At 34.3% G+C, this 17,475-nt stretch overlaps 1 protein-coding gene across 7 annotated transcripts in view; it reads right to left on the reverse strand.

The window, feature by feature from the left end:
• Positions 1-5,142: 5,142 nt before the first annotated feature.
• The window catches only part of LOC125647206 (beta-1,4-galactosyltransferase 1-like), a 73,676-nt gene continuing 61,343 nt past the window's right edge, over positions 5,143-17,475 (reverse strand). For 2 of the 7 annotated variants that reach the window (XM_056156575.1, XM_056156581.1), the window contains exon 5: positions 17,216-17,475. This exon is cut by the window's right edge. Coding sequence is in view for 5 of the 7 variants with exons in the window: in XM_056156556.1 (XP_056012531.1) it covers positions 5,248-5,380; positions 13,530-13,625 (229 nt within the window). In the remaining 2 variants the exon portion in view is untranslated. Of the gene's footprint in view, positions 5,381-6,049; positions 7,585-8,823; positions 8,884-13,529; positions 13,642-13,848; positions 13,934-17,215 lie in introns of those variants that run through there. The other 5 variants (XM_056156556.1, XM_056156563.1, XM_056156592.1 and 2 more) reach the window with 5 other exon arrangements.

A 17,475-nucleotide genomic window follows, 5' to 3' on the forward strand; every position in this document is an offset into this window, starting at 1 on the left:
AGTGTAAGAGAATGAACCAAAGAAAACAAAGAAACTGTGAATGAGTGTCCAAGGTGTCACATTAGAGGCAATGGAAAATCTGCACATAGATGAACATTATCTGAAGTATAGTTATGAATCTGATAGCAATGTTCAGTATCAGAAGAGACCTTGTCAACGATGTACATGTACTATAATGCGGTGTACATTAATATTTCTTAATTCTACAATTGTTTAGATTATGGTATAATACATGATGGGATTACATTATATTTGTCTATTATATACACATTGCATGTATTTAATTCTATGAATCAGACTAAAAATGTAAATTTTTGTGTTTCTGTTAACATGTAAGTCAAAACTGAAGTAGGCTGGTAGAATATACATTATAATTTTTTTTCTCAAACTTTTATTTTCAAAAGAACACTAAGAGACAATCTAATCACAATCTATATTTTTAAAGTTACAGGTACATTACCATATTTGATTTGAGGGGCTCAGTTTTTACAGTTAATGGTACTTTTAAATATGCTTGATATTAATTACTTTGAAATTAGTACAAGTGTGAACTTCAAAACAATGTTTATTGAAAAATCTCTTCGACAATATATATTTTATTTTAAATTCTAGGGTAGGAGGTATAATTTCAAAACAGTGGAAACACAGTAATTTTCATTTTAGGCCCCATTGTCATTAAACATAATGCAAGGATTTTGTAAAGAACTGAATTTTTCTCTCAAAATGCTCCATAAGATAGGTTAAAGGTTGTTAAAACTTAGTGGATGAAAATTTGTTTTTTTTTTATTTGATATCAATGTTTTATTTTTACCTTCAAAACATAAAACTTGTAGTGAATGATTGAAGCTTAATCCAGATAAATAAAATTTAATGAAAGTAAAGGCCATATTCAAAGTCACTTCTTTATTACAAATAGATCGATAGAAACCCAATGAATGAAAGTCATGTTTAAGGTCGCATTTACATGTAAGGTCAAATACATTTCATGCAAATGATGTTTTTATTATATTACACATGTTAAATCTTGCACAAAAGTCAATCTCATGAAATAATCATTCTGTCCATGTTCAGGGATGAGGTTAAATTTATATATTACTATACTGTATCTATTTCTACTTCAGTAATTCTACAAGATCCCTCAAACATTTAGACAGCTTTGATTGTTATGGATTTTTAAATCTTATGTACATTGTTAAAAAAAATCTTTGTAGATTGTTTCATCTACAAGATATTTAAGGTAGCTCATTACACCAAGGCTGATATCATAAGTTAGCAATTTGAATGTTTTGTGAAATTGTTTTTATCGATTGATTAGGTTGCATGTCTATCATTGTGGCTCAGAGAATAAAGCATTGGGCTGGTGAACCTTAGATCCTGAGTTCAAATCCGCCATAGGCTGTTTTTCATAGTTGATGATATTAATTTTTAAAATCATGTTATTTTTATCCAAAATTGCATATTGTCTGCCTTTTTGACATATATACTTATGATGTATCATATCCTTCATGATGGAATCATTTTTGTGCTGATTTGAAAAACTCTTTAAGTTGTAGTGAGCCACCTTAACTCTCCTTGAAAGAAGATTGGTGTATTGCTTTGCACATATTGGTCTATCTCTCAGTTGGTTCATAGACAGACATGGTATTAGAAAAGACTTTTCTGTATAGGTTTCCTAAGGCAGGCTGATGTATCTTAGTACATAACCCCTATTCAATTTTATGACACTTGGTTAAAGGAGTTGGAGTAACATAAATATCTTTAACGATCAGGGAATCAGATTTATGTGGTCAAACATGTGGATTATTTTGAAATTGTGCATATTAATACAGTTTTGGTGTATAATTACTATGATTTGTATAAGATACTTTGAATTACCAATTTCAAAATTAGTATTTATTAAAATTTTCTTAAAATGAGAATGTTTTTTCCTTTGGTATTGATATAATTGTTGGTATGGTATGTGAAATTCATTGTGTGGTGGATTTTATCGACTTTGTCAGATTTCCTAATGGTAGTCTCTTCGCATCCCTTGACGAAATGGACAATATTATTTGCCGAGCTCAATATTTTTACGAGTTGGCCATATATGACAGAGCTTTTACTAAATGAACACAAAACCCTCAAACTTGGCCTACCTTGGAAGACTGATGGATCGGAACATAAGGAAAAAATGCTGAATCAGCTATTTTTGGGGGGTACCCATAATAAAGGCATCGGTACTCGATTATGATAAAATATTTTCACCTCATTTTTAGTTTGATTTATTGCATAGAGGAGGTACTTTTTTTAAGTCTGTCCAGAATTGGACTGCCTTTTTCAGTTATCTATATTTCGGGTATCGAAAATAGCTGAAAAAGCTGTATTTTGGCTTGATAATTGAGACCAATATGCCTGGAATAGGTGGCGCTGTATAAAAAGAACATGCATGGATATTTCACTGAAATGTTTTGTAAATGGAGATAGAACCCATAGGTGATTCTCCATGTAAAATATCACGAGGATTGGTAACATGTGCTTCTGGACTGTTTTGCATGGTTTTATCTGAGACAAGCACTTAAAGAAAGACGTCATGATTACCAATCACAAGTAACTGTCATATTTGATAGAATGTTCAAGTCTTCTCTTGGGTTCATGAATTATTGTTTAGCAACGTTTAGGCCTTACAACTATGTAAAAAAAAAAAAGCATCTGTATATATTATGCATGATTACCAGAAATTACCGTTAGAATCAAGAGTTATAGATCTACTTGAAATGTTATTAATATATACTTGATGAGTACATATATCTATACAGGCGCGTAACATCGTAATTTTTTTCTTCAAACAATTATAAAATTCTTTTTTTTAAAAGGGGGGTGGGTAGTTAAAAATATATTATTTTACATTCATTGATCATACCCCCAATGTGGTTGGTAAAATGTGCTAATATAAATAAGCGATGAGCTGAGAATCGATAACCCAAGTATTTCATTTTCAAAATATGTAATATGACAAAGAGAAAGATTTTCAAGTTTACATCATGAGGATGGGAAGGAAAGACTGACAGATTCAGAGACACATAAACAGAGAGAAACTTTATCGAAATCGAAAGTGATAATTTCATTTTAGGATGCCATGTTTTGGTCTCAAATATTTGGGACAAGATCAAAAAAGCTCAATGATTATTATATCCAGTTTAACCCTTGACCTTTCACCATGTGACCTCAAATTCAATAGGAGTCATATACTCCTTAGGATGTATCAGTGTACAAAGTTTGATGTCGGTCAAGGAAAGGGTTCTCAAGATATTGAGTGGACAGTATATTCCTATCTCCAGAGTAGATTGACCCTTGACCTTTTCACCTGGAAAACGACAGTAGTCCTCTTCTACTCATAACTAACCCACATATGAAATATGATTATGATCAAGTGATTGGTTCTCAAGATATTGGGCGGACAACATGTTGTCTACCGACCGACCGACAGATGCAAAGCAATATGTCCCTCTTCTTTGAAGGGGGCATAATTACACTACATGAACTGACAAAGCTAGTAACAACATTGTCTTTCTTTGTAAGGCTCATTATTACAACTGTATTTCAAACGAACTTGGTATTAATTCCACTTTTGGTAATCGCATTTATACTCCAATTGCCATTTCAAAAGATGAAATTCTTCACATTTAATATCTCAGTCAATGGGTCGAATGAATATGAGTTACCGTACCTATACTGGATTCCTAAACTACATAAAAACCCTTACAAAGATACATTATGGGATTCAGTAAGTGCTCTACCAAGCCCCTATCTTTGCTCCTCACGAAAATATTAACAGTTGTGAAGGAGAAACTTCAAACTTACTGTGCGACTACATATGCCAGAAGTAGTGTTAACCAAATGTGGATTCTAAAAAACTTTTAGTAAACTTGAAATCGCAAAACGTTCCCAACTCAATAACATCAAAATCTATGACTTTTCAACACTATACAAGACCATTCCTCAAGATAAATTAAGGACTAGACCTTTTGACATCATAGACAGTTGCTTCGTCAACAAAGATGGAAAAAGGAAATATTCATATCTAGTGATCAGTCATCCAAAAACTTACTTTGTTAAACACCACTCTGATTCCACGCACAAGTACAAGTTGGAATACAAAATATGCTAGAGTTCCTCATTGACAATATCTTTGTGGTCTTTGGTGATCAGGTCTTCCAACAGTCTGTTGGAATTCCCATGGGCACGAATTGTGCTCCTTTGTTAGATGACCTGTTTCTATATTCATATGAAGTAAAATTTATTCAAAAACTTCTACGTGAGAAGAAAAAAATATCTTGCTGTGACCCTCAATTCGACATTTAGATATATCGAAGGCGTTTTCTCTATTAACAATGATAACTTTCATTCATATGTCGATTCGATATATCCTTGTGAGCTCGAAATAAAAGACACCACAGAGTCGTCCACTTCTGCTTCATACCTAAATATTTAATTGAAGGTAGACATTAACAGCAAACTGACAACTCAACTGTATGACAAACGAGATGATTTCAGCTTCTCCATCGTCAACTTCCCATATTCATGTAGCAATATTCCATTATCACCTGCATATGGTGTTTATGTCTCTCAACTGATTCGATACGCTCGAGTTTGTTCTGCTTATGGTCAGGTTTTAAATCGATGCAAGCTACTGACAAACATGTTGATGGTACAGGGGTTTTAACAGTCTCGATTGAAGTCAGCATTCCGCAAACTCTATGGTCGCTATAAGGATCTAGTTGGTCAGTACAACCTATCATTGGGTCAAATGCTGTCTGACGTGTTTCATACCGATTGTTAGGTCGTTCTTGACACACTGATTTTGACTACGGATAACTCCGTTTAGCTCATCAGGATATAGAGCTCACGGCGGGCGTGACCGGTCGACAGGGGGTGTTTACTCCTCCTAGGCACCTGATCCCACCTCTGGTGTGCCCAGGGATCCGTGTTTGCCCAACTATCTATTTTGTATTGCCTATAGGAACTATGAGATTGATCACTGTTCGTTATCTTCACCTTTCATAAGAGTACTCGCGTAAAATAAGGAATCAATAGTAATCATATCGAAAAAATAAGTAAATTCTAGATATAAAAGCCATCATAACACAGCCAATGAAAACTGAATTTTATGAAATTCAAATAAGATTTTAATCATTGCATGTGGGCGGATTATCATCAACATGTATGTACGTAAATTACAGAATTGAAAGTATTTAGAACTACTAGTATTCACTGATGTACATCAACAACGATTTTAGTATACAAGGGCATTTCATAAAAGTTAGATTTTTCATAATAAGCATTTGATGAATTTATTCCATCTACGTCCATCCTGATTAAAGCTTTCTTCAGGAGCTCAAACCTAAAAGAAAAGAAAAAAAGCATTGTTTTAAATGGTGAATAAGTAGACCAAACTCCTACATCCGTGCAAAAATACCACTGAACAAACACAGCCTCTGTTAATAAAAAAGGTCTTATGTTTGAAATGCTATGGCCATGAAATGGTTTAAATCTCCAAATAATTTCATCAGGATTTTACGATGTACTCGCAGCTTTTAAAACATGAATGAATTATAGTTCAGACAGCTGCTGTCATATTGTAGCTTTTGTACTTTTACGTGGAATACGTCTATGAAGCAACTGTCTCTGGTGTTTGGAGATTTAGTCGATCCATGAATAATTAAGGACACATGACACTCCAAAAATGTTACAGAATTCTGTAAAGTTATTTTAAGAGGGTGTCCATTATGATATCAGGCAGAGGTCGGCACATACTATCTCTCAGATTTTCATGGAACTTTGTGCCTACTGACCCCAATATTAAATTTGCGAAATAAAACGTTTCTATCAGGTTTAGTTTGGGTTTGACATGGAAAAACAACTTTGAGATAATTTTCGGTGCAAAAAGGTCACGAAATATTGGGAAAAAAGTGCTATGTTTGAACAGCTCTAAAGTGTCATATAACTAAGAAATAGAGAAAAGCAATATTTTATATGTTAGATATACACTATATGCAATAACTAAGAGGAGTTTTGTGTGTGTATTCATCCATCCAATGAATGAATTTATTAATTGTTAAAGTTGCACATATTTCACACCATACACTGTATATATTTTACAAGATAATGATCAAAATTTAAGATATCATAAAACCAAATACAATGTCTTAAAAGAAATAAATTAAGTATAACCAGAAACTTGAAGAGGTGTATTTCAAGTTACAAAAATAAATTCAGTGGAAAAAGCAAGGTTTGATGGTGAAAAGTTGAACTGAAATCTCTAAATTTTCAATAAGTGCAAAAAGGTCAACTACTTTAATGAAGATTGTTGAACTACATACATAGAAATAAATATGAAGTAGATATAACCAATCAATGATTAAAATTCACGAAAAATTACTAGGACCTATGAACATTCAGAAATAAATTCCATGTCTTTCTATACATTCTATATAATGAAGGCAAAAAAAAAAAATGCCTATGTAAATCATTATATAAAATTTTACAATGTTAATTTTCAGAGGTCATTTCTGACACAGGATTTGATATAATAGTCAATTAATTAACAAACATATATGAAGTTAAAATTATCAGTAAATCAAATTGTAATCAATTACCTATCATGAAGAATCTTAATTCATTCAGTCACATTACAAACTTAACATTGGCAAATCCCGTGGGGGTGAGGGATGGGGTTGGAACACACCCTCTCCCTTTCTATGGGACATCTAGATAGTTATTTAGCATTAACCAGAAATTTCTTGACTCTCTTGTAAAGCATTTCCATTTGCATTCATGAAATAACATACCAGATTCCATTTTCTGCCTACATCAGATTGGCAGGACTTGCTTTAATGCATGTTTACTCTGATGTTGAAATATTGACCACTTCCAGATACAAAAAATGTTTGTGGAATTTACCCAGTGGCGGAAAATGTTCAAAAAGTATCTTCAACTGATGCATAAAAGGATAACTAGCAATGAATAATAAACATATCTACTTTATCAATTCATCGGATATGACCTAATGCAGATCTTAGATCATTTTTCTGGACCCCCCCCCCCTTCAAATCACTGGATCTGCCTCTGTTTAACAAATTACAATAAACAAATCATGTCTTAATGCCTGGTACTTAGTAGCATGGTTTGCAAAGAAAGAGCTAGTGCATATTTCTGACATTTGTTACAAACAAACTTTCCCCCTAGAAATTATGAAAATTGCAACTGAATTTATATTGATACATGTATATTAACAATTAATACATTTCACAGTATGGAATCTTATATTGCCACCCAACAACTCTCTTTTGAATATTGGTTCAGAAACAGGAATAAAATTTGTCACTTCAAAAAATGAGATATGCTGCAACCATAGAGTTAAAGTAGTGATCATCATTTGATTATCTTTGTCAGCTGCAAAGTGTTTCTATGAAATAACTGTCAATAGATCTAGATTGAAGTGGAGCTATGAGTTCTACAATTCCCCTTATAACTTCACAAGTCTTTTGTCTGTAGTAATTCTGTGTTCTCTCCAAAGCCTCTTCTTATCTTGGACTCAGCTCAGATCTAAGTAACAAAAGTTGTGTGAATTAATGGAAATAAAATGATGAACATGTTTAAATAGCACTGTAAGCAATGTACTAAGAAAGTCAAGATCATGTTTGATATAGTCGCAAGGTCAAAGGTCATGGTAAAAAATAAATTCTGGTCATTAGACATTTCATGTGAAACAAACTAACCCAGTACCTTATCCCTCAAGATATAACAGATCTGGTAATTATGAATGTTTTTCAAAAGTAGGTCAACATGGTCAAAGTCAGAAGTTCAAAAGTAAAGCTCTTTTCATTAGTAATCTATAATATGTGAAATTTATATCAAAGCCCAATCCAAAATGGTTGAGAAACTATATACCAGTTTAAAGTTTTTGAAAATCATGCTATTTTAAAGACTAAGGTCAGGTACTAAATTGTCTGGTAATAAAGAATATACACATTTTGTATATCATTATGTAAAATATCAATATAATAAAATCTGGGTTAAACTTCAAAACCAAGGTCACAATATCAAACAGCATGGTATGAAATGAAAGCTCTTGCCATAAGATATCTAAATACTAAACATAAAAGGCTAGCCTACTTTATATATAGTTCAGGAGAATTGCCTACTGTAGGTTATATTTTCTTAAAAGTAGGTCAAACACAAACGTAAAAAAAAAATGATACAGAAAGAAATGTCTTATTACAAGGAATAAAAATATGAAATTTAAGAGCCCTATTACTAACATGAGCAAGCTCCAGACAGACATGACCTAGTATTTGAAATTATCTAAACAAGAATTGTCTGAAGAGAGTTTAAAGCTTGTCGAGTAGGTTAAAATCTTTGATAACAGTCATGAATTAAAAATGCATATATGTGTTGTGTGTGGCATGGTGGCATCACATAAAATTTGAATATGAAGGGTCAAGGTCGTAAGGTAAAAATGTTACTATCATATGACATAAAGAACACAGATTTCTGAAATATCCAAACCCCATCTCTAACAATTCTTATGTTATTGTCAAAGTTAAAGTTTTTATATTCTACAGTATGTCTGTCAAGTGAGTTAAAACAAAAGGATTGTGACATCATAACTTTGGATGCCTGTGGTCAGGATTTGTCTCAAGAAATATACATGTCAAATGTGGAATTAAGCCCTTATCTGTAATATTTCTAAACTTATATAATTTATGAATTATGACAATATGACAAGGTCAGATGTACCATGTTCTGAATCTAAAATCTTTTGATTGAAATAAATATACTCACTGATACAGTCTGATAATTGGCTTGCAGTAGGGGTGAAATGACTATCATTATTTTCCAAATCTGTAATGAAATGGGTGTTTTATTCATTATCAAGCTAATACTAATACTAATACACATTAGATCTGTGTGCATGCATATCAATCATCAGATTTTGTGTCATGTTAAACCATCTGAATTTTATAATCCATTCAACTTAAATTTAGAGAAAGAAACAAGTAAATTAAGGATATTTAATAGTACTATTGTAAATTTGTACATAAAGTTACTACATCAACCTTTACCCCCCCCCCCTTTCCACACACACACACACACACACACACACACACACACACACACACACACACACACACACACACACACACACACACACACACACATCAACCTTTACCCCCCCCTTTCCACACACACACACACACACACACACACACACACACACACACACACACACACAATGGTTCTTATAGTTGCATAATTACATGAATATATATCATTATTTTTTTTATATTATATTTATTATTCGGTTTTTGTCACATACATACATGTACATATAATACCCTCTCACACGATTCATTCATTCTTTCTTTAATAGTTATTAAATCTGGGAACCCAGAAAACAAACACATTTGAAAAGTAGCTAGTAAGAAAAAGATCAGTCAAAAATAATCTGATCTAATTTTAATATATATTATTTTTTATGCATGCATGCTGATATGTACATAGCTTGCAGGACAATAAACATTTTTATAAACACTTACTGAAATTTTCACCACTTTCATCTTGTTTTTGTGTGATTCTATTGTTTCTTAATTCAATGATTTGTGGATGAACATGGTGTCGTACATATTTTAAAAATCCCTACATTAACCCCCCCCCCCCCCGATTGATTCAATGTTTTTTTTTACTGTAGGGATTTATCATTGTAATCATTATTATTTTAAAAAGAATCATTTCATCATATGAATTGTTTGCATTGACACATCATGAGAACTTGCATCAAAATTGTCTAGCAATCAAAGACAGTTTTCAAAGAAAAATAACAGAGAACATTCGACATTTATTCTTACCACTTCCAACGGGAACAAATATTTCCCTTGAAACAATGAAGTTTACTGCTCTGTCTCCTTTACACTTTCCTTTGTGTAGTAGATAACAACATTTGGTGGTGGTTGCCTCCAATAAATCCCCAAAGAATCGCAATGACCTCGGCATAGTAGTACATGTAAGCATCTGCACCGTGCACGATAGCTTAAACAGTTAGACTTTTACGTCGAATTCGAAGTACCCCGATCTGTACAGCAGGAGGTCAATCTCGGTTGAATATTACACGCAATTCCAACTTTAAAATATCTTAAATATCCACTTATGCAAGGTGAAGATAACGAACAGTGATCAATCTCATAACTCCTATAAGCAATACAAAATAGATAGTTGGGCAAACACGGACCACTGGACACACCAGAGGTGGGATCAGGTGCCTAGGAGGAGTAAGCATCCCCTGTTGACCGGTCACAACCGCTATGAGCCCTATATCCTGATCAGGTAAACGGAGTTATCCGCAGTCAAAATCAGTGTGCCAAGAACGGCTTAACAATCGGTATGAAACACGTCCAACTTATGTCTTTTGAACAATTATTAAGGGTTGGCAAGTCCCTAAAACAAAGACCACTCCTAGAAAAACTTCACGTTTCTATCTTGTCAGCCATATCTGTTTAACCACGAAACTTTGATAAGGTCCGGGCTGAATATTTCTTTTTCACCATCAAATTAAAAAAAAAAAATCAAATTAAAAAAAAAAAATTAATTCCACGTTTACACTTGATAAAACAAATCGAGATAAGTGAAATATGTACTCTTTTCTTCGAAAATTACAATTTATGCAAGTTTTGAATCATTTTACATTTTTTACGCCAAAGGAGGTAACTCAAATTACTGGCTTTTTGGCTACTTCTGTCAGTAAATGCTCAACAATAACATTGTTTCCCAGCAATTTTATTGTTTCATATTAATTATTAAGGGATTTCCTTCAATTATTGTCTATACTTTCTGGACAAATTTTATTGTATTGGGTATTATTTAACTTTACAAAATGATCGTTTTCTATAGATTATATAGGGTCCTCGGATTTATGAAATAGCCCAAGTTTTGGCATCTAACGAAATTCACTTTACATACGTTACAATTGGCGTATGACCTAAACTTTTATTGGGTATGAATAAAATTTTTGGGAAATGCATGTGCCAGCAATATTATAGCTACTGCCTGATATCTCCGTGGACGGCCTCTTAAATGTTTCAACATTGCTAAACCCATATTACCAGAAGTTTTATTTGAAAATTCAATGGAGAACATTACGCAAAAAGAGTACACCACAAACGGTGTTCTTCTTAAGCAATGACCTGTAGAACTAACTTTGCTTCAGGTAGTAAAAACCATCAGCAGGCTGTGACATTCTTTCAATCGTATGAATAAAAGGTCTTTATTTAAAAACTGTGACAAGAGGTAGATAGACAAAGGTTAACTATGAATTCTATGAGTAGAATATTTCCCCAAATTTTTCCAAGTTCGACAACCTCTAATATTTAAAACAATAAAGAAAATAAGAAATTGTTGAGAATAAAATCAAAATCCTTGCCCTATGCACATATTCAAGTTAGCTACAAAGATCCTAGCTTTTAAACTGTGAGAGGGGTTAAAAGGACAAACCATGTCCTTTATGAAAGGTGAAGATGAACAGTGATCAATCTCATAACTCCTTCATTTCATATATTTCCTCAAAACGGACTAAGTTCATCAATTTGTGATTTCCTCAACAAAAACAAAAATCCTCCGCACATGCACATCTTCAATACTCTGTAAAACAAGGTCCACACTTGAAAACTGTGGAAGGAAAAAGAGAAAAATCATGTATTTTCTATGCACTTTCCTTAAAACGGACTAAGTTCAACAACCCGAAATTTTCTCAAAAATTTAAGAAAATCAAAATACTTTCCACAGAATGACATGCTCATCTTCCAATCCCATACAAATACCCTGTAAACTAAGGTCCCCACTTAAAAATTGTGGAAAGAAAAATGAAGAAATCATGTACTCTCTATGATTGCTTGTATCTTGTTTAACGTCTGTCGAGAATTTTTCACTCATATGTAGACGTCACCAAGACCAGTGAAGGGCTTCAAATTTAGGCCAGTGAGAGTTCTTTAGCATGCCACACCTACTGTGACACGGGACATCCGTTTTTAAAGTAATCTCCGAGGACCCGAGACATTCACACCTGATGCCGAGCGTTTGGCGATGGAACTGTCACTACCTGCTTTAACGCCTTAGGTCTGTCGCGGCCGGAATTCGAACCACGGCCTTCCGCATACCGGGCGAACACTAACTTCTAGGTCACTGCGGCGTTGTGTATTCTATGAACTAATTCAACAATCTGATATTTTCTTTAAAATTGAAAAAAATCAAAATCCTTGCGACAAAAATCAAAATCCTTGCCACAAAAATCAAAATCCTTGCCACATGCACATCTTCCATACCCATACAAACACTCTGTAAAAGAAGGAGTTCGTCGAACAAGTTATGTACCCTCCATATGACAATATTTTCCAAATAAAGGGGCAAAACTCCTGCAAGATAGCTCGAAATGGATCAAAATTGCAACATGATCTAGAGTGATAAACAAAGCCGCTACATGAAAGGTGAAGACAACAAACTGATCAATCTCATAAATCCTATAAACTATACAAAATAGAGAGTTGGGCAAACACGGATCCCTGGATATACCAGAGGTGGGATCAGGTGTCCCCGCTCGTGACAGGTCCGCATCGAGGTTTTAAAGATGTTAACAAAGGTAGTGATTGCTCCTTCCCCGAACGCTCGGTATTTAGAATTGAGTATCACGGGTCTTTCGAATATGACTTTTAAAACGGAGGGGACCCGTGTCGTAACAGGTATTGGTTTGTTAAAGATCCCTCACTGCTACAGCCTTGAGTGCTAAGCATCGGACGAAATTTGAGGTACTTCGGTGTTGTCTCAATGTGAGTGATAATATCCCGACATGACGTAATCCATCCAAAACAATATGTTTGACACGGCCATGTCACGAGTGTGTCTCGAACTTATTACCCCTAGTTACGAAATGAACGTTCTAACACTGAGCTACCGCGATCGGTAATAGGATTTTTAACATTAATCACTGTTGGTTATCTTCAATTGTATTTCGGTCCTCGGTGGAATTACGTTTCCTTTTAAAAAACAAGATTACTACGCGTAGCCATATGTCCCCAACCGCCGCTAAAAAGTTGAAGCACATAAGTCTCATAACTCCTGTAAAATTTGTTGAATCAAACTTGTGGTAGCATATGATCAAATACATAACGTGACTACCATTCCTGCAAAATTTAAACAAAATCCGTACAATGGTCTCTGAGGAATTGCGTCCACAAAGTGTTCTTATGGTATAGCATGTACAAATTCAACAAAGTTGATAACTCCGGTAAAAATTGTCGACTTAAAATGGCGGCGCAATATGATCAACTACATATGGTGACTAAAAAGCCAACAAAATTTGAACAAAATCCGTTCACCCGCTTCAAAGGAGTTGCGTTCACAAAGTCAAGTGGGACAGACGGACAGACGCACGAACACCGGTATTTCTATGTCCCTTTCGTGGTGGGGGATAACAAACAAGATTAATAAGAAGTTAAGCATACCTCTCTGGATTTGCAACATTTCTGACATGCTTCATCATGGTATATCTGGAGATATCCATGGGAAACCTTTTCAGTCTCAACGTTTTCCTCACCATTCTGAAATCCATGTTTCCTATGGTAATATATTGTGCTTATGGCAACGAATAAAACAGCATTTCGAGGTCCGTAACTAGGATTTTTGATAGGGAGTAAATCAGTACCAATACATGAACTTGCAGGTATTTTGATCTGTAAGCATGAAACGGAGCCAGAAAAAATATCTAGGGTTAAAATGTACCCAAATGGCACTGATATAGTAAAAATAAGGGGGTTGATATTTACCTTCCATATAATAGTGTCATGGGCTTTCAATGAAAGGAGGCGATGCGAGCGTCCCCATTCGTAACAGACCAAGCTTACTACATCTATGATGTAACGAATTAAGAACAATTGAATTGTAAAGATGAGTTTCCTGGGACTTCTTAAATACACAGCATGATTGTGCTGGATCATTTTGAGGGATTGTTTGTTTTATGAACGAAAAACTGATATAGTTTAGCAAGATATGTATACTCCATATTAATTTTAAATAGCAAACTAGGAAGAATTGTTTTAGCATTTTCCATAGTTTTAATGCCCCCGAGATCGAAGATCGGGGGGGGGGGGGTATTATTTTTGTCCTGTAATTCTGTCTGAAACTTTAAAGGTCAAGTACGGTGATTTTCCTAGAACTTGAGTTTTGTGCAGAAAAATGTCTGGCGTACACTTATGGATTAATTTCCATGGCAATTTTGATAAAAATCAGTATATGCACCCAGGGGTGCATGAGCCGAGTTGCATGGAATACATTGTAAAGCCAGGAATGATGTGGCATACTTATAATTGTGAAGAACTAATTTCAGTTTTAAACTTTTTGAGTTACTGTCCAGAAACCATATTTGTCTGAAGTTTTCAATCTATATTCAGTCACTGGGGCCTTGCTTTGCTGGTATCCAACAATATATCCAAGTATCATTTGATTCCAATTAAAAATTTTCGAGTTATCCTCCGGAAACCAAATATTTTTGGAATTTTAAATCTATTTTCGGTCACTGTCACCTTGACCTTTGACCTCTTTTCTCCAAAATCAATAGGGGTCTTTCGTACCTTGTACATAACAATATTTTTAAGCATCATTTGATTTGGATTTAAACTTTCTGAGTTATCATCCGGAAACCAAATATTTCTGAAATTTTCATTCTATATTCGGTCACTGTGACCTTGACCTTTGTTCTCCAAAATCAATAGGGGTCTTCCTTACTTGGTACCCAACAATATATCAAAGTTTCATTTGATTCGGATTTAAAATTTTCTGAGTTATCATCCGGAAACCAAATTTTTCTGAAATTTTCATTCTATTTTCGGTCACTGTGACCTTGACCTTTGACCATTTTTCTCCAAAATCAATAGGGGTCTTCCTTACCTGGTACCCAACAATATATCAAATAGATTGTAAACTTTTTGAGTTATCAAACGGAAACCAATTGTTGACGCCCAACCGCCTGCCCGCATCACCAAACCAATAGCCGAGTTAATGCAAGTCGGCTAAAAATAACTTAGTGTGAATTACTCGACGCTATTAAACTTTTACCTGAGCGATCGATAATTGTGTTGTGACGTGAGTTATCGCCCGTAGCGTATGACGTCATCTGAGACAAACTTTTGATTGCATTGATCGGCTTTTATAGTGTTTACATCGAAAAACCCTGCATCTATGGTACAATGCGTTGCTTTGAACTGCAATGTGAAATCTGGACAGGGATTAAGTATGTTTCTCTTCCAAAAAGAACTTAAATTAGTAAGAATTTGGACACTGAAACTCAAAAGACACACTGAGATTTGTGACAAACCACGAGGAACAGTGAGCGACACTTTAACAAGGATCAGGTTTCCATCAACCCTGACGTATCATCCTGTTTGATTCCAAACAAAGTGCAAAGTGATGATTAACTGCCCGTCCTACAATACAAGGGGAGGGATGTATTTTGATGATAAAAAGTTCAATCCAAAAAGGGGGGTGCAATCCACCCCCTCTATACATCCACCACTGGATGCTTTCGTGCGACATTGTATTCAGTGGGTTCGATATTGCATATTGTCTTACACTTTCACATAAAAATTAATGTCACCCAGTACCTAGTTCGAATTGATTTTATTTCTTTTCTTAAATGAAATATCTTACGAATATTGCCGTACTCATACTACATAGATATGACCATATTTATTAGGGACGCCGGTACTCCTCATTCCATTTCTTCACTAGATCTATATTTTGAAGGAAAAAAAATATAATAAAAGAGGAAATGAATTCAATTTTAAAAACCTATTTTTATAAAACTTTATTTATAGCGAGATCAATATCAGCCCAATTTCAAATGTTTTTCCCCAATTTGATTATGCAAACTAGTTCAATTTTTTCCTTTTCCTAAGATGCTTTTAAGTGCTATTTCAAACCTCAAAATGCTACAGTTGGTTTTAACTTTGTGCCGTAATATTTCAATTTCGCATTTGACGTGTGCTGTGAAGAAACTACATGTACTAATAGGCCTAATTTACATTATATGATATTGTACTTATATCAAGATGTAAAATAAGTTTTTTTTTTCAAAATAGCATTTTCATTTAATATGTAGTTAAAAATATTATAACCAGGTAAGGTATGTTAGGTCTCTGGTGTTGGTTTTCACAATTAGATCTCTTGATTCGCTCATACACACACGATCGCTACACGCAGATTACAGTTTATTTCCTTATAAAATACAAAGGTTATCTTTTGATAGAACAATTTTTTTCCCAATATCATTCCCAGTTTTCTATGGATTGGCCTGGTATATAATTTCTAGCTGAGATTTCGATGAGATATTTGTCGAACATATACATGTATATATAATATATTATATAAATATTACTATCTGATGGTTTCGAAACGGGTGCAGGTACAAACATAAAAGTTTGAATCTCTAAACTCAAGTGTATATCCCATATTTCACCATCACTATCCACGGTTTTGCTAAAACTAGCCATTTCTTACAGAAATTAAAACGATAATATAGAGGCGTAATATGCGTAAACAACTGTCTCAGATGATGTCATAGGAAAGGGCGATAATTCCTTCATTCGTTTCTATAAACAACGATTTTTTAAAGAAGTATTTTGCGCAGTTACCAGGGGCGGATCCAGAAATTGCGGTTACAGGGGACGCCACTTTATGAGGCAGGGGGGTGGGGGGGGGGGGGGGGGGGTGGGGGGGGGTCTAGTTGGGGCCCAGGGGGCGAAACCCCTGGAAGCTCCTGAATTTTACAGATTTTATAGGGCTTGAAATATATCTCTTATTTAGTCTTTTGTACTATTTTCTATCATTTTTTTTTTTAGAGGTAATAAACATTTCATAAAATGACGCAAATTTTAAGGGTTTTTGGAAAAAATTAAGTTCTCCTAATAAAGTAATTCAAGAAATCAATAGAGTTTGTCATTTATTTCTCCGGGAGTGCAAGAAATTATTGCTTTTTACATTGTTTAGTACATTTTTCTAAACAAGATACCACGATTTACCTTAAGTTTGAAAAATTGAGGGGGGGGGGGGGGGGGGGGGGGGGCGGCTGCACCCCCTTAAATCCCCCACTGGTTACCTGGATTTTTCTTTAATAAAAAACAAACACATCAATAAACTTTTTCAAAACGGGTTTTAATGATTTATAAACTTTATTTTCAAATCTATTTTTACTACAGATGACCTTTAACCTTACTAATACCTTTGAACAGTAAGTGCTATAGCTTTGATATTTCACATGAGTATTCCTTCTGACAAGACCTTTCCATGGGTACCAAAATTGTTGACCTTGCAGTTTGACCTACTTTTTTAAAAACAATTGACATTGGTCATAATATCTAAATGGTAAATATTAGAGCTTTCATATTGCACATGAGC

This window comes from Ostrea edulis, chromosome 1 (genome assembly GCF_947568905.1).
Source record: "Ostrea edulis chromosome 1, xbOstEdul1.1, whole genome shotgun sequence".
Lineage (NCBI taxonomy): Eukaryota > Metazoa > Mollusca > Bivalvia > Ostreida > Ostreidae > Ostrea > Ostrea edulis.